Here is a 26,964-nt window from a genome sequence, read left to right as displayed (position 1 = left end):
GGTCCTTCTTATACCCCCTTCCTTAGGTATGTACATTCTCCCTTGAAATCTCAATAGTCCATCTGGTTCAAGGACATATCCCTCAAACTTTGGTTCTATCTACTTTCCACTCTTGAGTGTTGAGATAACCTTTAGATACCAACTATCTTCAAAGAGTTTCTCCAACACACATTCCCTCAAATTTACCTTTAAGGATACTAGGGATAAGGTTCATGGCCTCCTACTTAGTGCATCAGCCACCACATTCTCCTTTCCCTTAATGTATGAGATCTCAAAATCATGCTCACTCATGAATTCGCTCCACCGCCTTTGTCTAGCATTCAAATCCCTTTGAGTGAAGAGGTGCTTCAAGCTTTGACGATCTGTTCTTAACTCAAATCTTCTCCCAACAAGGTAGTGTCTCCACAGTTTCAAAACTAACATCACTGTTGCTAACTCTAAGTCATGGGTAGCATACAACTCTTCATGTTTCTTCAATTTTCTAGATGCGTAAGCTATTACTCCGCCTTCTTGCATCAATACTGCTCCCAATCCTTGCTTTGAAGCATCGATGCAGATAGTGAAGTCTTTTTCCATGTCTAGTACTCGAAGGATTTGTGCACTAGTTAGTAACCTATTTAGTTCTATGAATGCAGTGTCACATTCATATGCCCATTCATACCTGGCCCCCTTTCATTGTAATGTGGTGATGGGTTTTTCAATCCTTGAAAACCCTTCCACAAACCTGCAATAATACCCTGCTAGCCCCATAAAACTATGCACCTCATGAGCATTTTTCGGTACTGGCCAATCCATTATGGCCTTTACCTTTTTCGGGTCAACTAAAATCCCTTCTCCTGAAATGATGTGCCCAAGGTAATGAAATTTCTTCTGAAAGAAGGAACATTTGACAATTTTCCATACAATTGATTTTCCCTTAAGCAAGTCAATACAACCCTTAGGTTCTTTTCATGCTCCTTTTCATTCTTGGAATACACAAGAATGTCGTCCAGAAAGACTTGCACAAATTGGTCCAAATACTTCCTAAACACCCCATTCATGAGGCTCATGAATACTATTGGTGCATTGGTCAAACCAAATGGAACAACTACAAACTCATAGTGCCAAAACCGAGTTCGAAATGCAATTTTTGAGATGTCACCTTCCTTAATCCTCAATTGGTGGTATCCGGATCGTAGATCGATCTTTGAGAAAATCGTTGCTCCCTTCATTTCATCAAAGAGGTCATCTATTCTAGGTATCGGGTACCTCTTTATTGTGGCTCTATTCAAGTCCCTATAATCTATGCATAGCCTTAAGGAACCATCCTTCTTCTTGACAAAAATCATTGGTGCACCCCAAGGTGAGATACTAGGTCTGAGAAATCCCAAGTCTAAGAGCTCTTTTAACTACATGTAAAACTCACAAAGTTTTGGCGTTTTCAACCTATAGGGTGTCTTACATATTGGTTCTACACCAGGTTTTAGGTCGATTGTGAAATCAATATCCCTTACAGGAGGTAATCTAGGCAATTCCTTAGGAAAAACATCCTTGAATTCTGACAAAATTCGGTGTTGATCTAGGGAGGGTCCTTTCTGGTCACTTACAGCCTCGACCACATATAGCTTGCAACCTTGTCAGAGACAATGCTTTACCTTCATCATGGATATGAATCATAGCGACACTCCTCTCGTCATTCCACAAATCTCAATTGGCCTACCTTCATCATCTAAACAAATCACCTTCTTCTTGAAACAGACTACCAAAGCTCGATGAGCTTCTAGCCAGTCCATTCCAATAATCACATCATACGTCCCCAATGCTGTGACTCATGCCTTCAACTTAGTTATACACACCCCGAGGTTTACCTAACATTGGTCAACACTAGGTCCTACTGCTTGTTTTATCCCAGAAGTAATCTCAACTTGCTTAAAGTCATCATGCTCATAGGTTGCCAACCCACATTTTTCTAATGCAACTAGTGAAATGAAACTATCTGTAGCACATGAAACAAACAAAATTTTAACTTTTACTTTGTTTATCATACCTAAGGTTTCTACCATGGCATATTGGTGTTCAACTTGTTGGTTATCAACTATTGCATAGATTCGATGGTGGCCACTTTCTCCCCCCATTGGTGCTTTTCCTTCTCTACAGTTGTTACTAGTTTGTAACTCAGGACAGTCACGCTGGTAGTGAGGTCCCCCACATCCCCAACAAGTGATGTGTGGTAGACTTTGAACAGAATATTGTGGAGTTAGAGAAAGATTTCGGCGAAAATCACATGGAATGTCATTTGTCGACGCGTTTCGAACCAACCAGTGTGGTTCATCGTCAGGACAAGATGAAGAAAACAGATCTAGCTTAGCATGTTATATAGACCGAGCAGAGCCTCCAACGGCTAGTTTGACCCAATCGCTAATATTGACCAAAGGACCAGGATCAAAATAAAAGATAATCAATAAATAATAAAAAATTAAAGGTCAAATTACTAATAAAAGAAAATTAGTTGCAACGGACCGCTTCTAAGAAAAAATTAAGTGAATAAAAATAAAATAATAAAAGTAACAAATTAAATAAATAAATAGATATAAAAACCCGAAATAAAAATAGTAAAAATAAATACACAAACAAATAAAATAAAAATAAATAAAATAAAAGAGAAATCAATTAAAAAATAAACCACTAGATATTATTTATTATTATTTTTAAGCTTATTATTTTATTTTAGTCCCACTTAGTTATTCAATTTTATTTATTTATTATTATTTTATTTCATTTTTTCGTGTTTTATTATTATTTTTCGTTTATTTAGTTAGTTATTTTTATTATTTTTATTATTAATTATTAATTATTATTAATTAATTAATTTATTATCACTTTATTTATTTTTAAGCTTATTATTTTATTTTATTTTTACTATTGTTATTCTTTTTATTTTATTTATTTATTTTTATTTTATTTTATTTTTATTATTTTTATTCATGTTTATTCACGTTTAACTCTTATTCATATCTAGTGGTTTATTTTTTATTTGATTTCTCTTTTATTTGATTTATTTTTATTTTATTTGTTTGTGTATTTATTTTTACTATTTTTATTTCGGGTTTTTATATCTATTTATTTGTTTAATTTGTTACTTTTATTATTTTATTTTTATTCACTTAATTTTTTCTTAGAAGCGGTCCGTTGCAACTAATTTTCTTTTATTAGTAATTTGACCTTTAATTTTTGATTATTTATTGATTATCTTTTATTTTGATCCTGGTCCTTTGGTCAATATTAGCGGTTGGGTCAAACTAGCCGTTGGAGGCTCTGCTCGGTCTATATAACATGCTAAGCTAGATCTGTTTTCTTCATCTTGTCCTGACGATGAACCACACTGGTTGGTTCGAAACGCGTCGACAAATGACATTCCATGTGATTTTCGCCGAAATCTTTCTCTAACTTAATATGGATCACAGAAGCCTAAACTCTAATATTGTGGAGTTCTCTGGAAAGAGTTCCTTCCCTTGGGACCCCTGCCCCTACTTGTTGCTCCTCGCGTATGACCTTGATTTGCACACACCCTTGAAGCTGTGGGTGAAGCTGCACTAGTAACCATTGAAATCCCCACTGTCAGTGCTCTGGGTACAACCCTGTTTCCATATGGCGGTGGCCTCAAACTTCCTCCCCTGGGGAAGGTACGAGGGGCCTTCCCCATAAACCTTGGTTGTTGTGGAAAAATGGTTTTGTTTCCACCCTTTAAGTCTAAGTGTTCTTCAACATAATGAGCATGTTCCACAGCTTCTACAACAGAGGATGGTTTCCACATCCGCACCATTGCCCTAATATTGGGGTTCAATCCATAAATGAAACGATCTTCTTGGCACTGGTCAGTATCCATGTAGGAGACATACTTGACCAATTCCATGAATCTAATCTCATATTCTTCTACCGTACGATTTCCCTGTACCAAGGCATGGAAGGCTCCTACCTGTTGTTCTTCATAATATGTTGGTAGGTACTTTTTCCTGAATCTCTCCTCAAATAACTCCCAAGTAACTGTGTCCAAAGTGAGGTGTAGTTGACGCTCTAAGTTACCCCACCAATTGAGAGCACTATCTATGAGTTGGAATATCGCTATTTTAGCTTTTGAATTGGAAGTACAATCTCTTAGTGTGAAGAACCTTCTCATTTCCTCTAACCAGGCTTCTGCACATTCGCTGGCATGACCTCCAAAAAAATCTGGGAGCTTAATATTTTGGAGCTCCCTATTAATGTCCTCGATTGGAGGTCCTCTATTAGAGTCTCTTGATACCTCGAGATTTCCTAACCCTGATGGAGGGTGCTCTACTTCCACTTCAATTATTTGGCGCCCTTTTAAAGTCCCATTAATTGCTTATAGGGAATGCAAGATGAGAGCCAACTCCGGTGAAGGTAATGGGTTATTTGTAGGAGGTCCTTGTGATGACCTTCCTTGACCTTGATTTCTTTGCATTCTCACCATTTTGAATTGTTCAAATATCTGTATGATACACAAGACTCATTAATCCAACTTAGGACTTGTCCACTCTTAGCTGACTCACATACATGTGTATAACAATAGTCATAAGTTTTTTTTTCTTTTATTATGCTCGTAAACAAGCATTATTAGTACTGAGAAGATTCCCAAGGATCTACCAAATCCTCTCATGTGTGAGTTCTACATAACTTACAATTTTTCTCTTGATACTTGCTAGGCACTGATGCAATGTACTTTGTAGGTCACGCTCTAACACAAAATTGTTTTCTTTAGTGCCATAGTTATAATTTAATATTAAGCTAATTGATAACTTGGTTTAATATATTCAAATAATCAAGTTAATTACTAATGTGAATAATACCCTTTTTAGTCATGTCATCCTTCTATGGCCATTAGTTGTTCCTTCCCAAGCTTTATATTATGTTTGAAATCATTTATGTCTATTTTATGAATCTTGGGATCTCATATAGGACATATACACAATTGGTCTCACCTCTTGAAGAGGCAGTGTCCTTGAAGCAAGGTTTCTAAGAAATTATCCGTGAATGCATATATATATATATATATATATATATATATATATAGAGAGAGAGAGAGAGAGAGAGAGAGAGAGAGAGAGTGTTAAGTTATGGTATATTCTATGCTTATAACAGTTTACTTCTTTTTCTTATTATATTCCATAGATTAGCAATCACATGTACATAAAGTAAAGTGTAGATAGAAAATTAAACGAACTACAGAAAACAAGCCAAGACAAGAGACAAACCCCACAATGTGTGGGGAAACCCTTTGATCAAATCTTCTTTTATCTTCAATAATTTAGTAGAGATAAATAGTACAATAAATATGATTTATATCAACAGTAGCAAACCCTAGATCAATAGCATCAGCATTAGTGACTTCATTATCAAACTAGGGCAGACGATATCTCACAAACCGACCGTCAGATTGACTTCATTCCACCACCAAAAGTTGCGGCTTCCAGAGAAGGTTCAGATGAACCTACAGTGCAGTTCAGATGAGGATATCTTTTAGGCCACGCAGGTAAATCTTTACTTCTGCAGTTGCAGCTTCAGTTTCAGTAGTTTCTGGCTTCAAACTAGGGCAGTCGATATCTTGCAAACCATTCGTCGGATTGACTTCATTCCACCACCAAAAGCTGCGGCTTTCAGAGGAGGTTCAGATGAACCTACAACATAGTTCAAATGAGGAGATCTTCTAGGCCACGCAGGTCAATCTTTACTTCTACAGTTGCAGGGTCAGTTTCAGCAGTTTCCGGCTTCAAACTAGGGCAATCGATATCTTGCAAACCGTTCGTCGGATTGACTTCATTCCACCACCAAAAGTTGCAACTTTTAGAGGAGATCCAGATGGACCTAGAGTGCAGTTCCAAAGAGGAGATATTATAGGCCACGTAGGTCAATCTTTGCTTCTGTAGTTGCAATTTGAGGTTCAATAGCTTCCGGCTTCACATGTGTGAGAGAGAGACCCATTTCTGCGTAGTAGAGAAGAGACTCATTTCTGCGCAGTAGAGAGAGAGAGATGTGATGAGAAGAGTGAGTGCAAATGAGGAAATGTCCTCTTATATTTACACACAACGTTGGTGTTTGAATAGATGCGACTGTTGGGTTTCTGAGCCTACATGAGTTGTAGTTCGGCTTGATAATAATTCCATAATCAAAATAAATTCATATCTCCATGAATACTTATCAGAATCGGATGATCTTTATATCAATCCTACACCTCTCGATGAGAGGAATCTAATAAAAATATTATCAGCCATGAATAAGATGACCCACATGAAGTTTTGCCATAGTTTACAATTTTAACACTCCCTCTCAACCAGGGAGAACTTCATCTGCAATCTGTCTATCGCTTGTTACTATTCATCCATCAAATGCATTGCCCTATACAACGTGACCCTTGCGCTGCTCTGCTCTATTCTGCCTGTTCTGCTTTGTCTTGTTCTGCCCTGTACTGATCGGTACTGTTTTGCTCTATTCTGCTTTACTCTTGCATTGTTCTGTTCTGCTCTGATTTTGTCCGAATTATGAAGAAGAAGAAATGATTGAGGATGTATCATACTGACTCAAAGTCAATCTCAGAGTATGTACCACTGGTCCCAGACCAGTCTCAACCAACCCGAAGTCAGTGTCATAGTGAGTACAACTCCACTAGTCCTAGACCAATATCATCCTCCACTTACTCAAAGTCAGTCTCAGAGTGCGTACCACTGGTCCTAAACCAGTCTCAGCCGACCCGAAGTCAGATTCATAGTAAGTACCACTCCTACCACTGGTCCTAGACCAGTATCACAATCTCAGAGAGTGTACCACTGGTCCCAGACCAGTCTCAACCGACTCGAAGTCAGCATCATAGTATGTACCACTCTCACTGGTCCCAGACTAGTACTGCACTGATACGAAGTCAGTCTCGGAGTATGTACCACTGGTCCCAGACCAGTCTCAACCGACCCGAAGTTAGCGTCATAGTATGGTAGAACTCCTACCACTAGTCCCAGACCAGTATCGCGGTCTCAGAGAGTGTACCACTAGTCCCAGACCAGTCTCAACCGAACCAAAGTCAGTGTCATAGTATGTACCACTCTCACTGGTCCCAGACTAGTACTGCACTGACACGAAGTCAGTCTCGGAGTATGTACCACTGGTACCAGACCAGTCTCAACCGACTCAAAGTCAGCGTCATAGTATGGTAAAACTCCTACCACTGGTCCCAGACCAGTATCATTGATCCCAGATCAATGGAGGTCATCCTAGCATAGGGAGTACGGTAGATACAACGATGCGTCCATCGGTACTACTATGGTCTGTAACTTCATTTCCCTGCTCATTGATCAGATGAGAGGTACTTCCCATGAGTCCCAGACTGCATGGGTAGGATGCCTCGACAGGAGAACTAATCAATCCTGTCCTCACAGGAGAACACATCAATCCTGCTATAATCGCCATGGAGAACACATCAATCCAGGCCTCACAGGAGAACACATCAATCCTGCTACAATCGCCATGGAGAACACATCAATCCAGACCTCACAGGAGAACTAATCATCCCGCTACACAAGAGAGTGAATCATTCTATTCCACAAGAGAGTGAATCATCTTGTCCCATAAGAGAGCGAATCATCTTGTTCCAGTGCGCACCACCAGGGGAGGGTGAGTCACCCTGTGGTCGTATGTTGCTCCAGTAAGAACCGCAAGCCCTCAGAGCTCCTAGAGCTCAATGTATGCAACATGCATGACCCTTGTACAAGGGTTTCTTAATGACTCCAAGTCATTTGGGAAAATCACAGATTAGATCTTTAACAAGGTGTATCGACCTGTACATCATCTTAATGCGATGGAGCCTCCTTGCTCATCGACTTACCATATCCTATATGATGTCTATCTGTTGGAGTAATTGACGAATACGGGATTCCTCAATAATCAAATCCCACCTCTGGTTGTTACAGAGAATCACAGTGGTATGTGTTCAAACAACTCACTGAAGAGCTTCCCCAACCAGGCAGCTTCATAGGAGATCATACTCGTAGATATGTATATGGTCTCAATGATGCTTATGGCAACTGACTTCTGCTTCCTGCTCATCCATTATATCGAAGCAGAATCCAAAGAGAAACATCACTAAAAAGTGCTCCAGTGATCCTCCACACTACTTGCCTAATCAGCATTTGAATAATCATGCAGTTTCATATTTCTGGTAGTGTATCTCAATCCATTAGTAATTGTGCCATGAAGATATCTTAGAAGATTCTTGGCATCAATGTAGTGAGGCTCAACCAAATATGAGCTCATAGTGCTAACTACAAAACATATGTTCAAACGGAGGTTCACCAAGAACATCAACGCGAATGAGTTTTTGAAACTCAGAGGCATTTCCCAAATCTGGTCCGACATCACTACCATATAACTTCTAAAAGTTAAGATCCTTGAGGTAGTCACAGGCTTGCAATCCATAATACCAAATCTTTCCAATATCTTTACCACATATTTTCCTTGAGATAGGAAAATTTCCCTTGGCTTCTTCCATAATTCAAGTCCTTGGTCCTTTATTTCAAATTCAGAAGCCAACTCCCTCTTACATTTGTGAATGAGAGGGTCTGCACCTGTTAGAAAGAGGTCATCCACATACAACACCAGTATGAGAGGCTTGTCATCTTCAACCTTAAAGTAAAGGTTAGGATCGGCTTCACTCCTAGTGAATCCTAGCTTCATCAAGTAGCTGTCGATCCTCTAATACCATGCTTGGGGTGCTTGCTTCAGCCCATAAAGAGCCTTCTTCAACCTACATACATGAGATTTTCGATCATAAATCTCAAATCCTTCGGGTTTCTCCACATAGACCTCTTCTTTGATCGAACCGTGCAAGAACTTCGTCTTGACATCCATCTGATGTAGGTTCCATCCTTGTGAAGCGGTAAGGGCTATGATCGAGTGGATGGTCATATATCTGGCAACAGGTGAAAATATCACATCATAGTCTATACCTTCCTTCTGGGAGAAACCACGAGCAACAAAACGAGCCTTATACTTTTTCATACTTCCATCTGTTGCATGCTTTATCTTGTAAAGCCATTTGGAAGTAACAACTGTCTTGCCTTGGGGTCTGGGAACTACTTCCCAGACATCATTCTTCATGATAGACTCATATTCTTCGGTCATAGTATCCTTCCATACTTGATGCTTGACGGCGTCTGAGAATGATGAAGGCTCATTTTGTATGATCGTGCTCATGATGGTCAGGTATCCCTGATACCTATTAGGTTTATTACTTTCACGAAAGGTTCCTCGGGGTGCAACATGTCCTTCAACATCATCAAGTAGCCCCATAAGCCATGAAGGTCTCTTCCTAGAAGAGGAAGGCTCATGTGGAGGAGGATCAATCGGATCCATGGGTTCTTCTACATCAGGCATTGATTCATCATCCTTTTCTTTCGGTTCCTTGGTGTTGGCTTCTTGAGAGCCCCTCAAAGTCGAAAGATTGCTCACCTTGCTGAGAGTGACATCATGACTAACTACGACTTCCCTTTGACCGGCTACATAGATTCTATAGCCTTTAATATTTTCAACATAGCCCACGAAAATTCCCTTCTTTCCAGATGCACCCAATTTATTTCTTTTCTCTTTCGGCACATGAAAATATATAGGGCTTCCAAAAATTCTAAAATGAGAAACATCAGGTTTCTTACTGGTGAACTTTTATTCAGGAGTCTAGGAACCCAATGCTTGATGAGGGCATCGATTTTGTACATATACGGCAGTGTTTGTAGTTTCATCCCATAGAAACTTCGGAAGTCTTTGATCATGTAGCATGGCCCGGACAGCTTCCATAATCGTGCGGTTCTTTCTTCCCGCCACACCATTTTGCTCAGGAGTACATGGTATAGTAGTCTCCCTCTTAATGCCATCCTCAAATATGCCTGAGTGAACCAACTGTAATATATCGGAGGTCTTGCTTTGGCTTGAGGGGAATGGTCCCCTTTTGAGCTTTCCTTCAGCACATCCTGGACATACACCTTCTTTCTCTACTTGGAATTCGGGCATCCCTGTTACCATCTGTCTTACATCGGGTAGAGCTTTGTAATGAAGGTGGGAAAACCTCTGACGCCAAAGTTCGGACTGAAGAGTTGTGTCACAAGACATGAGACCTAGTGGACTTCCATCGACCTGATATAATGAATCAACACTAAACCCAAGAGTAAAGGCATCTTTAACATTAGTTTTCCATATACGTACCTTGCCATTGCTGAAGGTTACCTTGTAGCCTTTGTCTTCCATTGCTGAGATGGACACTAAGTTCTTTTTGAGGTTAGATGCATTTAATACATCCTAGACTTTAGCCTTCTTGAATGGTTGTCCTCTTCCTCGATCCCCAGCTCTCCTCTTACCTTTGCTGTTGAATTTGTCATTCCTTTGATTTGCCATCAAAGGGATTTTGATCATCGTCCCGATGTGAGTCCTTTCTATCAGGGCACTCCCTTGCATAGTGGCTTGCTTTATCACAGATGTAACATCGTCCTTTTCTTCCACCCTTAGGTCCAGCCTTTCCTTTTGATTTAGTCCTTGAATTATTTCTTTTCTTAGCATGAGAAGAAAAGGCAGCAGGAGGACCTTTAGGCATGGGCATTTCTTGCTCTTCTTCCCTTGTTTCTTCTTGAATGCATCTAGCCATTAATTCCTCGAAACCAGGAATTACATTATAGTTCAGAAGAGTAATCCTGAACACGTACCATTCGGATGGTAATCCTTCAAGAGTCGTGAGTACCATTTCCAAGTCTATTGTAGATTTCCTTGGAGGTGTCCAGTTCAGAGATGTAGGCCACCAAGTTCTTGTTGATAGAGTCCCAGATGATCTTTTATTTTGTCTTCTTCGGTTTTCCATTTGTTCCAGATAGCAACGGATGCATTTGATGGAGGCTTAACAATATTGCCTCTTACGTGACCCAACACTCCTTGATCTTCAAGGGTTAGATCGATAGACATCTTCCATCCGTGATAGTCAGCTTTCTCACGGAGCTTGTTTTCAGTAGGAAAGAGTATTGAGGACCCCATAGTTCTTTTAGGATAGCCTTGCCAATCTTCTCTTCAGTGATTGCTCTTGCTCTTGCTTGGGCTTTGTCTTCACCTCAGCTCTGATACCATGTTAAGTTATGGTATGTTCTATGCTTATAACAGTTTACTTCTTTTTCTTATTATATTCCACAGATTAGCAATCACATGTACATAAAGTAAAGTGTAGATAGAACATTAAATGATCGACAGAAAACAAGCCAAGACAAGAGACACAAGATCTAGCGGCTAGCCAGGGACAAACCCCACAATGTGTGGGGAAACCCTTTGATAAAATATTCTTTTATCTTCAATAATTCAGTAGAGAGAAATAGTACAATAAATCTGATTTATATCAACAATAGCAAACCCTAGATCAGCAGCATCAGCATTAGCGGCTTCATTATCAAACTAGGGCAGACGATATTTCACAAACCGACCGTCGGATTGACTTCATTCCACCACCAAAAGTTGCGGCTTCCAGAGGAGGTTTAGATGAACCTACAGTTCAGTTCAGATGAGGATATCTTCTAGGCCATGCAGGTCAATCTTTACTTCTGCAGTTGCAGCTTCAGTTTCAGAAGTTTTTGGCTTCAAACTAGGGCAGTCGATATCTTGCAAACCGTTCGTCGGATTGACTTCATTCGACCACAAAAAGTTGCGGCTTTCAGAGGAGGTTAAGATGAACCTACAACACAGTTCATATGAGGAGATCTTCTAGGCCACGCAGGTCAATATTTACTTTTGTATTGCAGCTTCAGTTTCAGCAGTTTCCGGCTTCAAACTAGGGTAATCGATATCTTGCAAACCTTTTGTCGGATTGACTTCATTCCACCACCAAAAGTTGCGGCTTTTAGAGGAGATCCAGATGGACCTATAGCGTAGTTCCAAAGAGGAGATCTTATAGGCCACGCAGGTCAATCTTTGCTTCTGCAGTTGCAGTTTCAGGTTCAACAGCTTCCGGCTTCACATGTGTGAGAGAGAGACCCATTTCTGTGCAGTAGAGAAGAGAATCATTTCTGCACAGTAGATAGAGAGAGATGTGATGAGAAGAGTGAGTGCAAATGAGGAAATGTCCTCTTATATTTATACACAACTTTTTTGTTTGAATAGATGCGACTGTTGGGCTTCTGAGCCTACATGAGTTGTAGGTTGGCTTGATAATAATTCCATAATCAAAATAAATTCATATCTCCATGAATACTTATCAGAATCAGATGATATTTATATCAATCCTACACCTCTCGATGAGAGGAATCTAATAAAAATATTATCAGCCATGAATAAGATGACCCACATGAAGTTTTGCCCTGGTTGCCAATTTTAACAGAGAGAGAGATATATATGAGAGAGAGAGAGATATTTGCAATAATTAGATTTAAAGAAGAAAAAAAACATTGCTAAAATAAATGTGAATTCTTAGGAGCTTCATAGACAAAGTCTAAATATTGTGGTATGAAAAAATGCCATTTTTGTGATATTAATAGAATGGAGAATGGAAATTAATATCATTTATATACTTGTATTAGACCAAACACATAAATCTTAATTTCAAAATATATTTAACATATAATTTTCATAACACATTGCAAGGGTAATTACCCAGACACCAGTGGATGTGAAGCTCCAGTTAGAAATTGAGGAGTCTATGCATTCGTTTGAATACACAAAATTGGTCGATATATATGGAGAGAGAAGTAGGGATACTGAGGGGGGATGTTTATTCAGCCATTTGGGTGTAGGCTTGCAGTGGAGGAGGAGAGATTTGCAGTGGTGGGGTACAATGAAAATGCCCCTGAGATGCTGGATGTTGTGAGTGGTGCCCATGCAGTGCCGAGCATCAGGGGGGGGGGGGGGGGGGGGGGTGGAGCGGGAAGAGGGGGGTGGTAGTGGTAGTGTCAGGGGGCTTATGATAATTGGTATGGATGTCTGGACACTTTTCAGGCCTGCAAGTACTGCTGCCCTGCAGAAAGCGGCCACCTTCACGGACGTGCATCTTCTGAACCCACTATTTGTCCGTTGCAATAGCTCTGGTAAGCCCTTCTATGCCATTCTTAACAGAATAGATGCAGGGTTGGTCATAGACTTTGAGCCAATGACACCTCCTGATGTGCCTGTATCTGTCGCTGGTGCACTGCAGTCATACAAGTTGGTTGCTAAGGCCATTTCTCGCTTACAGTCTCTCCCTGGTGGAGATATTTGGTTGTTGTGTGACAATGTGGTGCAGGAGGTGTGGGAGCTTACTGGGTATCACCGTGTGATGGCATATCGATTTCATGAAGATGAACACGGTGAAGTAGTTGTAGAGGTGAGAAGACCTGATCTGGAGCCTTGTTTGGGTATGCATTATCCTTCCACTGATATTTCCCAGGCTTCCAGGTTTTTATTCATGAAGAACAAAGTGAGAATGATTTGCGATTGTTGTGCCCCTCTTGTGAAGGTAATACAAGACAAACAATTGTGTCGGCCTTTGAGCTTGTGTGGATCCGCACTGTGGGCACCTCATGGTTGCCATGTGCAGTTCCTGGCCAACATGGGTTCTATTGCATCTCTGGTGATGTCAGTGACGATAAATGAGAATGGAGATGACAGTGAAGGCAGTGGGCATCAACAACCGTAGAAAGGAAGGAAGCTTTGGGGCCTTGTAGTTTGCCATCACACAAGTCCACGGGTTATCCCTTTCCCTTTGAGGTATGTTTGTAAATTTTTGATGCAAGTTTTTGGCATTCAACTAAACAAAGAGGTTGAATTAGCCACTCAGTTGAGGGAGAAACATATCTTACATGTCCAAACTGTGCTCTGTGATATGCTTCTTCGTGATGCACTTGTTGGGATCGTGTCTCAGACTCCCAACATTATGGACCTTGCAAATGTGATGGGGCTGCTTTATTATATGGGAAACACCTTTGGCTTTTGGGGACCACTCCTACTAAGGCTCAGATATTGGATATTTCATATTGGCTCCTCGAGCATCACAGAGATTCCACTGGTTTGAGTACTGACAGTCTTGCAGAAGCAGGCTATCTAGGAGTTGTATCACTAGGTGATGCAGTTTGTGCAATAGCCACAATCAGAATTACCTCCAAAGACTTCTTATTTTGGTTCAAGTCTCACACAACGAAAGAAATAAAATGGGGAGGTTCTTAACATGATCCCAATGATAAAGAGGATGGCAGGAGAATGCACCCTCAGTCATCATTCAAATCATTCCTGGAAGTTTAAAAGGCGAAGTCTTCCTTGGGAGGATGTCGAGATGGATGTCATCCATTCGTTGCAGCTGATTCTGAGGGATTCCTTTCAAGATATTGATGATAGTGACAAGAAAACCATGATACATTCACAACTAAATGACTTGAGGCTTCAAGGAATAGATGAACTAAGTGTAGTGACAAATGAGATGGTAAGGTTAATTGAAACTGCAACTGTGCCAATTTGGCAATCAATTCTAATGGACTCATAAATGGATGGAATACTAAAGCAGCTGAACTCATAGGATTGTTGGTCAATGAAGTTATAGGGAGGCCTTTAATTTATCTTGTTCAGCATGACTCGGTTGAAACCGTGAAAAAAATGCTCTACTTGGCTTTGCAAGGAGGAGAAGGGGCCTGAATGTCCGCAAAACTTTACTCTAACGGATACACCATCTATGCAGAAAGACAACATTTCTAGGTCAAAATCTACGCAGAACTATAGTAATGCAGCTGAGTCGAAGACTTTACAAAACACAATACCAAGAACAAGGCATAACGACACTACACAGGGGCCTAAATCTAGACAAATGTCATATTTTGAGGGAATAAATCTGCATATGGGCTGCCAAACTTTTGAGAATATGTTCTTTGTATCATGTTCTCTAAGCTAGGAATTACTTAAACAATACCAATGAATGCATTGAAAATAACACATTACAAGAAAGATCAAATACATGCTCTAAAACCTATTGTTGATGATGTTGCAGAGGCATCTGTGGCTGTTGTTGTTGGAAGAGCGAATTATGCATCAAGCTTGATGGTCCATGAGAAACAGGTGGTGTTGCTGAGCTTTGAAGATGTGGGTACTTGCCTTCCATTGAAGTGAAATGATAGAGATCACAACCCTAAAATCTCCTTACAAATGCAGTTAACCTTAGTACCTCTTCCTCGAGATGAATGAGACCGATTTTGGGCAGCAACATGGTATTTTATACCCAATGACAATGGAATATGTGCATATGTAGGTGCTTGGCCCTTTTATAGAAGGATGGATGTCAAAGTCAATGAAAGAAAAAATGATATCTCATCTACTATAGATGATCACCTTAAATTTAGTAAATGACATTCATAATTTATGGATTTCTCCTGGATTTTGCAGAATTGATAACTATTGTTTTTCATGAGCTAGAAAGGAATATTTTTGTATTTTGCAGGTGATAATGCATATAGATATGTATGAAATATCATGCATGCAACAGATAAACAAACCAAGATATTCCCTTACTGTAGCATGAGAATCTTATTCTTTATCAGACAAAGTCTTGTAAAGTTTCTGCTATGCTTTCAATATAATAATAACTCAGGATTTCAATCTCATTGTCTGTAGTAAAATACAAACAATATAAATGATTGTTTATGAGAACCCACCTACAAATCTTCATACATATAGAAAGTGTATAGCAAATAACAGGGATTTGTATCCCACATACGGATTCTTGTGGGTGTTAAATTCTACACTTCAGATGGGTTTACCAAATAACAGGGCTTTGTATCCCACATACAGATTTTTTTTTTGTGGGTGTTTAAGCTACATTGTATTACAGCATGAATCATGGGATCTTGGTTTAAAACTGGAGAATATTATAGATATTTCTCTGATATCGGATCCAATGTTAAATGACTGAATTGATATTGTGAAGGCATGCCTGCACCTCAAGGAATGCTCGAGGGAGTATAAAATGGTGTCTGCCTATGGAAATATTCGTTATATCCACCGAGACTTTATGAGTGACAGGGACACTCAGCTTCTAATTCTTCAGATGCGCCATGTGAGAAAATGAAGGACTACACCCTTGATAAGGAAGATTCAAGCAAAGTCAAATGGATCAAGTGGAAGATTGGGAAAGTGCAGCGCTTAGCATAGAGAAGCAAGAAGCAAAGGCCCATGCAAAGGATATGTCAACATTCTGTGGCAGCTAGCTATTAAGATCAAGAGTGATGTAGTTAAGGATACACAGGGTAGTGATAAAAGAAGTTCTAAATTGCCGGTAAAATGGAGAAAAAAATCATTAAATTAGTCTTAAATGAAATCAGTTCCACATAATTTTTATAATAAAAATGCTTACAAGTAATTATGAGGGTTATAAAATATTTTAGCAAAGATTTGGGTCTAGTGGGTCTTGGGTCCAGATTTTGAATCTGAGCTCTGATACCACGTGTGAGGCTCCCTCCTAGGATCCTCTAACTAAAAAAATAATTTTATCTAAATTTAAACACAATAAGATGGGAAATAACTTATTTATATCAAAAAATTTATTTTATGATAATATACCATTAAAATTTATTTACCACAATTTAAATAAGTAAGAATTTCATTAGCTCCTGACTCTGTTGGGATGCTCCTTTTGACTACCCAACTAGATTTGCCTCCCAGCCAACTATGAAGTATTTCCTAGACCAAGGAACCTCCACGGGTTCCCTAGCCCTCCGAGCCTAAGTCCAACTAGATGTAGTGTGTCCAAGTTAAACAAACACTCTCCTTCTCTCCCTTCTCTTTTCTCCACCTTCCTCCCAGCCAACTAGGAAGTATTTCCTATCCCAGGGAACCTCCACAGATTCCCTAGCCTTCCGAGCCCAAGTCCAACCAGATGCAGTGTGTCCAAGTTAAACAAACACTCTCCTTCTCTCCCTTCTCTTTTCTCCACCTTCCTCCCAAAACAAAATCCTCCAAAACCAAGACAAAGGATCCCCCCTCCTCCTCTCATCATCCCTTTCCTTTTATGCCTTCTCCTCCCATCCACCTCAACCACCTATCATTAATGTCATAACTACCCCCTCATCCTTTCATTTGACTTTTCTTACCATATCTTCTCCCAAGTAAATTTGAGAGGACATTTTGGGGATAAGATATAGATATTTAATTTGGAAATTAATTGGGAAAGACCATATCTTCTCCCAAGTAAATTCGAGAGGACATTTTGGGGATAAGTTATGGATATTTAATTTGGAAATTAATTGGGGAAGACCATATCTTCTCCAAAGTAAATTTGAGAGGAAATTTTGGGGATAAGATATGGATATTTAATTTGGAATAATGGAAGGAGACCATTTCCTATCCAAAAATTAAATTTGAGAAGACAAGTTGGGAATTGAATAATAACAATAATGAAATTTATATCAGTAAATAAATTTACAGTTCACAAATGTAGGTATGTCCCAATATTTCTTGATAATTATTAGTCAATATTTTCAGGTAATTTAAACACTAATAAAATTTGCATGATAAGATTAAGTTGGGCATTTCATTCTTTACTCCTTAGCAAGACCAAAATTACAATAAAGTCTAGTTCTCTTCTCATTTACAATTTCATCAAAATAATTTTATTTAGCACCTCTCTATTGGTGTGCTTGGGTTTATAGGTAGCATTAGCCTTGTTGAGAGAAATTAGAAGCCAAGTGTTCTTGTCTCTTCAACTCCATATCTTCATCACTTTTCCTCTCCCTTTCATATTGTGTTGGCATCATTCTAATTAGAGTTCCTTCTAGTTGTTTTTTTCATAGTGCTTAAAATGGAAGAGCAACACTTTGGAGCCGAGTGGTAGTGAATTGATCTAACATGGGCACTTTACACCATCAACTTTTTCTCCTACCTCATTATCAGCCTCCATAGTCATGAGCTTCACTTCCATAACCATAAACCTCAAATTTTACTAATTTCTTTACGATAATTTGAGTAATTAACCATTCAACATTTCTTGCAAATCAATAAATGAAGTAATGATAATATTTATATAGAAGTTACAAACAAAAACCATCAATAATTTTATTTATAAATTTATTCTAAAAAATCTATAAAATAAATAAATAAATAGTAAATAAAAATAAAAATCTCTCAATATTTCTATGTCATATGAGCAGGGTTGGAATTTGATGGGAAAAATTCTTGTCACAGGGCATTTTCGGTGTATTTGATGTTTACAAATTTCACATAACTGTCTTCCCTGATGTGTTCTAAAATTTACAAAAGTATTTTTGATGGGTTATTATTTTCCGAAAACGTTCTTAATACTGCATATCAAGTTGTTTCATTTGGACTAGGGCTTGTCATGGTGTCACATCCATCCATTTATTCACCAAGCATGGAGTAAGACTGCGAGTAGGCGGGCATCAATGCTATATGTCCTTGAGCCTCTCTCGTCTACTAAATCCATTGAATATTTATTTACAGAGTATGGGGTTTCATATATTGTACGATATGTTAGATGGGAAATAACTCAAGAGTGATGGTAAGGCATCAACTCAAGATCTTCATAAGTGGTTTGAGATCAAAGCAGGTGGCATCCTTGCTTGTTTGAAAATATTCTTAGGCTTTCTCGTCCAAGACTGCCCATTTCTCTCCAACTTGCTTGGCTAGCTGATCAGAGGGAATGAATCACGGAAGCAATTGTATCTATATAAATTTCTTGTGGGAGGTTTGTGTGACCATAAGTGAGGTGGTGGGGATTATCATGGAAAAGTAGCTCATGTTTGGTTGCTTGGCATGTGCTTGATTATGGTACTGAGATCAAACCTCCCCACCCCCCAACGCAAAGGTACCATTCAAGATTACAAGAAGAGAAAGGTTTATAATAAAATAGAAAAAACATTTTGACTGTATTAATGGGAGTAATGGAGAATTTGGTTTTTGTATTTGTGCATTGGGGTGTTTGAAAAAAATATCATTAGCTCAACCAGCTCGTAACTTCCCCTCCAGCAGGAAAACCTCATTTCCTTTCTAAAACACCTCGCTACCCATTAGAGAAGAGTGAAGGATCTTGCTAGACGCCTAACTCTACCAGAGAAAGAGCAACAACTAGTAAGTATGAGTTATTTTCCACAACCATTTTGTATTAAAGAATAGGTTAGTGAATTTAATTGTATAAAATATTGTTTTATGTTGAGTAGAAAAGAATGATAGGGCATGGTTTTAAATTAAAATATGTCATAAAACAAAGTAAAGACAATCTTTACATTATATAATGGTTTGTTGTAGATCAAATGTTATTATGTTTTTGGAAGAGAACTACAAATATTGTCTTCACCAAAAGACATGTTAATAAGATAAGTATTAGCTAAGCATGTCATAAGAACCAACACATCATTGTATTATCATTATTATGTATGCATATGAGGAGGTAGCTCAAAGAAAGAAAAGAAAAAACATTTTTTTTTTTTGGTAATTAGGTTGAACCTAGGTTGGGGTTACTTAATAGTGGCATCCATCATCAACCCGTCCTCACCCTCCCCATGGGATTCGAACCAAAGACCTAGTGGAAACTAAACCTCAACTAAAATGTATGATGGAAATTGATTTGACACATTACATTGGAGAATTTATGATATTCAACTAATGTATCAATGGTGTATTGTAAGTAAAATTGATTGATTTATTTCCAAATCATGCTTGAATGTGCCCAACTCTATAATATTCTTAAAAAAATGCATAGGGGACAACTTACAGTGACTCCACACGGACAACACCGAATCATGGATGGGACGTGAAATTGAAGAATCAAATGTGTACCAAACTTTTCGTGCCTTGTAAAATCAAGGCCTCCTCGATCGATTTGTGCTACTCTAAAATCATTGCACTCTATGTGGGCTTACCTGTTTGGCTACGCAACCTTGGAGGTAGACTCTTCCATCTTTGCATGGCATTAATACCATCGTGGTTGGATGGAGGCCATCAAACCATTCAAAAATGTGCTTAGTTTGCTTTGTGTATATTCTTTTTTGTCTTTTAAAATTATGTAGAGCGTTAACACGAGTGGGTTTTAATCAATTTTACATTTTTTATTTTGAAAATTTTACTATGCAAAAAAAATCCAAAACAAAATTATGTTAAAACTATGTAGAGCATTAAGGCTACTGGGTTTTAATCAATTTTACATTTTCTATTTTGAAAGTCTTACTATGCAATAAAATTCCAAAACAAAATTTAAATGAAGAAACTACCACTCCAATGTTTCAGAAGAGTTCCACAGAATTCCATAATGTTGGCCCGCTTTGCAACCTTTACAAAATGGCGAGTGGAAAATAACTCAGAGGCTGGTGAATTTTCCAGAGAAAACTTATGTACTCACTTCATTTTTGTTTTTTTGGGTAGTGTATGTATTTTTTGTTCACCAACCTCTAAGTTATTTTCCACGGGTCACTATCATTCTACAACAAATCATTATATAATATAAAGATTGCTTTTACTTTGTTTTATGACACATTTTACTGTAAAATTATCCACTATCATTATGTTCTACTCTGCCTCAAAACAATTTTAACTTAAAATCAATCAGTCATTTTTCTAATTTGTTTTAAGTTTAAAAAATATCAAGATTTCCAAAGTAGGCCCTATTGAATGGTCTTTACTACTAAGAATTGTGTATAATTTTTTGAACGACTTACAATCATGTATTTTTAATGTTTAACAACTAATTTAATCTTAATTTGATTGTGAATTTGGTTATTCAGAGTTTTTTTTATAAAATATATATTTTAGAAGATATCATATATTATTATTAATAATAATTATAAAGGAAGAATAAGGTTTAGGGTTCAATAAGCGATTTGTATGTTATGGGCATTTTTTTTTTAACATAATCGGGTGTTGTTTTATATTCCAAAAAAAGTTTGAGGAGGCTGAACTCATGTGTTACATAGCTTTATGTCAGGAAAGCAAAGAAAGGAAATGTTGCGGGATAGACAAAATTCCTCTTTGTTCCTGCCTTTTCTGATTTCTGAAAAACCTAGACAAGTGTAGATTCTAATGAACTGAAACAACAGAAAACAAGATTTACAAGGCATGCTCAGTCTATGTTGATATGGCTGATCTGTTGAGCTGTAGATTCTTCGGGCTTGTTATCAACATCAACGTTCTTGATGCTTGAAGAGCTGGTATGAACTGCATTTCTATTTTCCATCATAAACTTCAGGATTTCGATGGATTCCTATACATGACTGCACTTGTTGGAGAGATAGTTGAACTGCTCTTGGAGCGAAGAGATTCTATGGAGGAACAGGTTGAGATCAACTTCATACTTGTCACTGGTGAGCCGGGCATGATTGTCGATCTTGGCATCCAGAATCTTCTGATGGGCACGAATTTGCTCCAACTCAGCCTGAAGGTCAGCGCAGTGGAAACAGTCTTCACTTCTTGCCATTGTTGTAGACTGAAGATGATGCTTGGAGCACTGTGGAGGTCGGGTAGTTGATTGATGCTGAAGCTGCTTGACTTGGAAGCTCGAAACGGGAACTGATGAATCCACGAAGCAGGGAAGGGGAAGCAGAGACGGGGGGGCGCAAAATAGCACTGAGACTTAGAGCAAGAAGGCAAAATGGGCAAAAGTAGGGAGGGTGACTTAGAGCGAGAAGGAGGGGTGACAGGTTCGATCTCAGCATGAGAAGAAGATAGGATGCAGGAATGAAAGGAGGAAGGGGTGTATAAGAAGGGAAGGATGAGCAGAGGGCCTAGTGGGGGAATGTAAAGAGCAGCAGAGAAAGGGAGACAAGGGAAATCACAGGAGAGGGAAGAACGAGACAGGGAGGGATGGGCGACAAGATGGAAGTCGGCTGAGCAGATCATTGCCAGCGATTTGATGGGATATTCAAGATGATGTCGAATCTCAAGACAGATTTTGGTAGAGGTGAGGATCTGAAAAATTCTTGATAAGGCGCAGATGTCAAAGTCATCAGAATTACTGCAGGTTGGATTGAGACAATAGATGATTTTGGTCATGGGAGATGATGCTGAGATTCAACTGTGTTGCAAAGAAGATTACCCAAGGGTCTGCCGCAGGCTCTGTTGGCATGGGAGTCGGCCTCCTTATTGAGGGTGCGGAGGACGTGGAAAAATCGCAGATCTGTCATTAATTGACCGAGAATTTGACAACGACTAATGGTTTTTTGAAGAAGAACATTGGGAGACTTTCTATTATGAGCCATTAAACTGATGACTACAGCCGAGTCACCAAATATCAATGTTGTATCTATACCAATTTTATGGAGCTGGACAAGCCCCTGATATAGAGCCAGAGCTTCAGCCCTATTATTGGAGATGGGGCCAAGCCCCCATTCATAGGTAACAATGCGTTCCCCATTGGCATTGAATATGACTCCTCCTGCCCCTGCAATTCCAGGATTAGATTTGGAAGCACCATCAAAGAAGAGATAATAGATGTTGCAATTTCTGAGCCAAGTTGAGAACTCTTCTTCTTTTAATCTTATTTTCCAGTTATGGCTAGCATTGTTGAGTAGGTTGTTGGTGATATTCCCATTTTGGTTACTGTTGTTTTTATCTAGCAAATAACCAATGAAGTTCCACTCTTCGACACTGAGGCCAGTGATATCAATATTCCTTTGGTTTTTGGCAGAGATAGTTTCTAGGGTGAGGCTCCTTGCCTTGTTGCAGAGTTTTCTTATGATCGTTTCCTTGTCTTTGAATACCCTGCGATTTCTAGCCAGCCAAATGTTCCACAAAAGAGAATAGGGAAGGGTATCCCAGACCCTTTTAACTATATTATTCTTCTTATGCTGCCATGGATAGTTCTTCTTCCAGAGTTGCAAAACTTCTCCTATGGAATTCTGAGAGTTCCAAGGAATATGGTCGGTGAAGGATATTTCTCTCCAACAGGTGGTAGCAAAGGGGCAGGCAATGAAGAGATGTTGAATGGTTTCTTCAGCAGCTTGACAATTAGGGCAACGAGAAGGGCCACTAATTCCTCATTTTTGCAAATTTTCAGAGGTAAGGATTTTCCCTTTAAGGAGAGTCCAAAGGAAGAATTTAATTTTAGGAAGGGCCTCAGATTTCCAGACAGTTTTCCAATGAGTCCAAATGGGCGTGGGATGATTACTGTTGCAAATGTGCTGGTGGGCAGCTTGAATTGTATAATTGGATCCAGATGGATCCCAGTGGAAGCCATCTAAATCATTCTTTTTTATAGGAGCTATGCTATGAAGATGGGCTTGGAGAACAGAGAAGCTTGCCTTGAGATCAATGGGAATGGCCGGAAAAGTCCAACCTGTCCATAATTGGGATTGGGGATCCCACTAGGAAATCTGATCCAGGTGTTGAATGCCTATGTTGTCAAAAAAGGAGAGGATTTGATCAGCTCCAGCTGGCTGTTTATAGGTTGTTGTCCCATAATTTTATCAGATCCAATTTTAATATTAGCACCTCCCTTGGGAACTTTAGATATGTTCTGAGCCATAAAGGGAATTGCTTTCTTGCACAATCTCCAAATTTTGGAGCAATCTGTGTTAGGAATGTCGTGGTCGAGAAGGTGCTGCCTTGGGAAATTTAAATATTTAGCTTCCAACACCCTTTTCCACCAAGCAGAAAGGCCGGTGATAAGTCTCCAAGAAATCTTGCCTCCAAATGCAAGATTGAGGAACTTGGGGGATCTGATTCCGAGGCCTCCTCGATCTTGGGATTGAATGACCTGCTTCCAACTAACCATATTGAACTTCTTTTTGTCATTTTTCCCTCCTTGCCAAAGAAATTGGCGGAGGATGATTTCCATTTTATGATGAAAAGAGGCAGGAGCTTGAAGGAGGGTGAATTGGTATAAGGGCAGAGAGGAAATACCTGATTTTAAGAGAATTAGGCGACTTGCTGGATTGAGCCAGATGGAACCCCATTGCTGCACTTTCCTTTTCATTTTGTCAATTATAGTATCCCATACTTCTGCCTTTAATGGACCAGCACTCACTGGCATGCCCAGATAAGTGAAATGCGTCCAATCATAATTGCAAGAAACTCCAAAGGTATTGGCGATATTGTGAAGGACTTGAGCTGAAGTATTCCATCCATAAATGCAACTTTTCAACTGATTAACCATTCCTCCAGAGTATCGCATATATTTGTCTAGAAGATCTTTGAAGCACCGGGCTATTATATTGGAAGCTCCTCCAATTAGCAAAGTATCATCAGCAAATTGAGAGTGATTTATATTCTTTACCCCATTCCCATATTTAATGCCTGTGATGAGGCCGACCCTCTGATTGAAGTCCAAAGCTTTGCTAAAGGATTCAACCATCAAAATGAAAAGATAAGGAGAGAGAGGGCACCCTTGTCTTAGACCTCGAGATGATTGGAAAGCATTTCCAGGTCTGCCATTAACAAGAGGAGAGATCCAGGGGCCAGAAATGCATGCTTTAATGAGGTTCAAAAAAGACACATCAAACCCCATTTTCTTTAGAACAGCCATGAGGAAAGAGTGCCTTACTCTGTCGAAGGCATTAGCAAGATCAAGTTTAAGAATAAACCCTTTCTCTTTTCTAGACTGGCTCGAATGGATAGCTTCTTGGACAAGGAGGATGGAATCAGAAATTTGTCTATTGGCCAAGAAACCCCCTTGGTTTTCAGAAATGAGGGAAGGGAGGAGGGGTTTGAGGCGGGAAGCAAGGATTTTGGTCAGGATTTTGTAAGAGGAATTGCATAGGGAGATGGGTCGAAAGCAAGCAAAGGAAGAGGGTCGATTTTCTTTGGGAATGAGGGCAAGGTGGGTGGCATTGGTGAAGCCTCCAATTTTACCCTTTCGTTGGGCCCATTTGATCATTTTGATTAGATCTTTTTTTATTATTCCCCAATAAGCTCTGTAGAAGCAGATGGGGAAACCATCTGGGCCTGGAGCTTTGTCAGGTTGGAGGGTCCAAATAGTTCTTCTTATTTCTTCCTCATCATCTCCTTGTTCAAATTGTCATTCATTTCCTTGTTGATCTCGCTGGGGAGATATTGCAACAGATCTGTATAATCTTCCTCTTCTTTTGTTTCGGTTAAGAGAGCTCTGTAGTGATCTGTGGCTGCCTTTCGAATAGCACCTTGGGTGTTTTGACGATTGCCATCTGCATCCAAAATAGAATTTACATTATTCCTTATTTTTCGGACAGTAGCCTGCTTATGAAAGAAAGCAGAGTTCTTATCTCCCCCTTGCAGCCAGAGCTGCCTCGATTTTATCCTCCATTTATGTTCCTCCTCTCTGTTTGCATGACACAGTTGTGAGTAAAGATCGCTCTCCTGGTCTTTGTTCTCCTGTGAGAGGCCATGTTCCTCTGTTATTCTATGGATATAGTCCAATTTGCTCTTTATCTCTTTTTTGGTCTTCTCGGGTTCCTTATAGCAATTTTTTGCCCAATCCTTTAAAACCTGTTTGGTCTTTCTTAGCTTGGTTTCCCAAATGTAACCAGGGGACCCTTCAACGTGCTGGCACCAAGTGTTTTGTACGATCTCTTTGACAGCTGGAATGCAATTCCACAGAGAACTATATTTAAAGGGAATGGGTCCAAGAGGACAGTGGGCTTCTAGAGTAAGAGTTATAGGGTAATGATTAGAGGCTGAGAAAGGAAGGATGGAGGCATATCTAGCAGAGAAGGAGGAGAGAAACGTGACATTTACTAAGATTCTATCGAGCCTTTCCATAATGTTGCCTTTACCCAACCTGTGATTGCTCCAAGTATACCTTCGATTTTTTGGAGCAACATCGATGAGATCATGATCTTGCATGATGTTTTCTAAGTGAACTCTGTAAGGATCAGGGGAGAAACTACCTCCTCTTTTCTCATTGGAATGAAGAATAAGGTTGAGGTCTCCCCCGAAAATAATATTATTACTTTCTTCTGCATCTATGTTGGCCTTGAGATCATCCCAACAACGCTCCTTGTCTCTGTAGTGATTAGGAACATAGATATTATAGATGACTATAATTTGTCTATCTGTTCTATTTTCTAGAACGGTTTTTATCCAATGCTGGTTAACAGTGTCCGTTATATGATTCCAGATGTTGTGGTTCCAGAGAGTTGCAATTCCTTCGGAGGCACCCCTTGATTCACTAATGCTGCCATTATACTGCTTCTGTTGATCAATAATTCCAATCATTTCTTGTTGACCCTATTTTGTTTCTTGTAACAAAAGGATTTCTGGTTTCTCACCATGAATAAGATCTTTTAGGGAAACTACTTTGGAGGGGTGCCCTAGTCCCCTACTATTCCAGGATAGAAATTTCATCATTGGGTATGAGGGGTACGGAGAGGTGCTTGCCCCCCGTGATCCTTGTGGATTGTTTCTTTATCATATTGCCCTAGAATATAGGATTCTATAGGATTCTGAGTGCCCATGGCTATATCTTTCTGAGCGTTCTCATCTCTTTGTTGCTTAGTAGACTTCCTACCCGGCCCAAGTTTTTTATGAGAGTCACTAGTTGCTCCATGTTCTTTTGAGGAACTCCTGGTATGTCTAATAGGAGGAGGATCAAGGGAAGGATGGGAGGAGATAAGCGGAGGAAGAGAGGTTTCGAGGGCATCGGATTGGACCAAAGGAGGGGGGGTAATATTGGCTGGGGGGGAGGACAGGAAAAGGATTGGATGAAGGGGGAGGGAAGAGTTGGAGGGGGAGGAAGAGGAGGGGCGAGCTACATTGTGAGCTGGAGGGCCAGCTTCAAGAGGAACTTTGGCCATGGGGGCCGTCTTCTTTTTCTTAATTGTTTCCCATTGATCATCTTGTGAACCATTCTCAACATCAACAAGTTTAGTACAACGATTGGAAAAATGGCCATATTCATGACATACCTTACATTTAAACGGGATCTGCTCGTAATCCAGCTGCTGAATATGACTCCAGTCGTCCACTTTGAGTTTGATGGCTTCGGGAAGGCCTTTGCCTAGATCAACTTCAACACATATGCGCACACAGGCTTGC

The 26,964-nt window shown here is 39.4% G+C and overlaps 1 protein-coding gene and 1 pseudogene across 1 annotated transcript; one reads left to right on the top strand and one right to left on the bottom strand.

The window, feature by feature from the left end:
• Nucleotides 1–14,658, top strand: part of LOC149242395 (phytochrome pseudogene) — a 41,465-nt pseudogene extending 26,807 nt beyond the window's left edge.
• An 892-nt stretch (nt 14,659–15,550) lies between these two features.
• Nucleotides 15,551–26,145, bottom strand: LOC149242394 (uncharacterized). Its single transcript, XM_089370816.1, has 3 exons — nt 25,013–26,145; nt 23,857–24,497; nt 15,551–15,621 (listed from the first exon to the last, which is right to left on the bottom strand). Exons 1-3 carry the CDS (start codon nt 26,143–26,145, stop codon nt 15,551–15,553), a joined length of 1,845 nt encoding a protein of 614 aa, XP_089226942.1.
• Between the last annotated feature and the right edge of the window lie 819 nt (nt 26,146–26,964).

This window comes from Pinus tabuliformis, chromosome 8 (genome assembly GCF_031772625.1).
Source record: "Pinus tabuliformis cultivar Carrire ecotype Pingquan chromosome 8, CPIR1, whole genome shotgun sequence".
Taxonomy (NCBI): domain Eukaryota; kingdom Viridiplantae; phylum Streptophyta; class Pinopsida; order Pinales; family Pinaceae; genus Pinus; species Pinus tabuliformis.
This window is presented reverse-complemented; position numbering and strand designations above follow the sequence as displayed.

Coding starts and splice junctions, on each gene's coding strand:
- LOC149242394 (XM_089370816.1), bottom strand. CDS start 26,145: ATGATTGGAATTATTGATCAACAGAAGCAGTATAATGGCAGCATTAGT. Junction 24,498..25,012: donor GAGGAAGATTATACAGATCT/GTTGCAATATCT, acceptor TGCCTTCGACAG/AGTAAGGCACTCTTTCCTCA. Junction 15,622..23,856: donor CCTAATTCTCTTAAAATCAG/GTATTTCCTCTC, acceptor ATTTTACTACAG/ACAATGAGATTGAAATCCTG.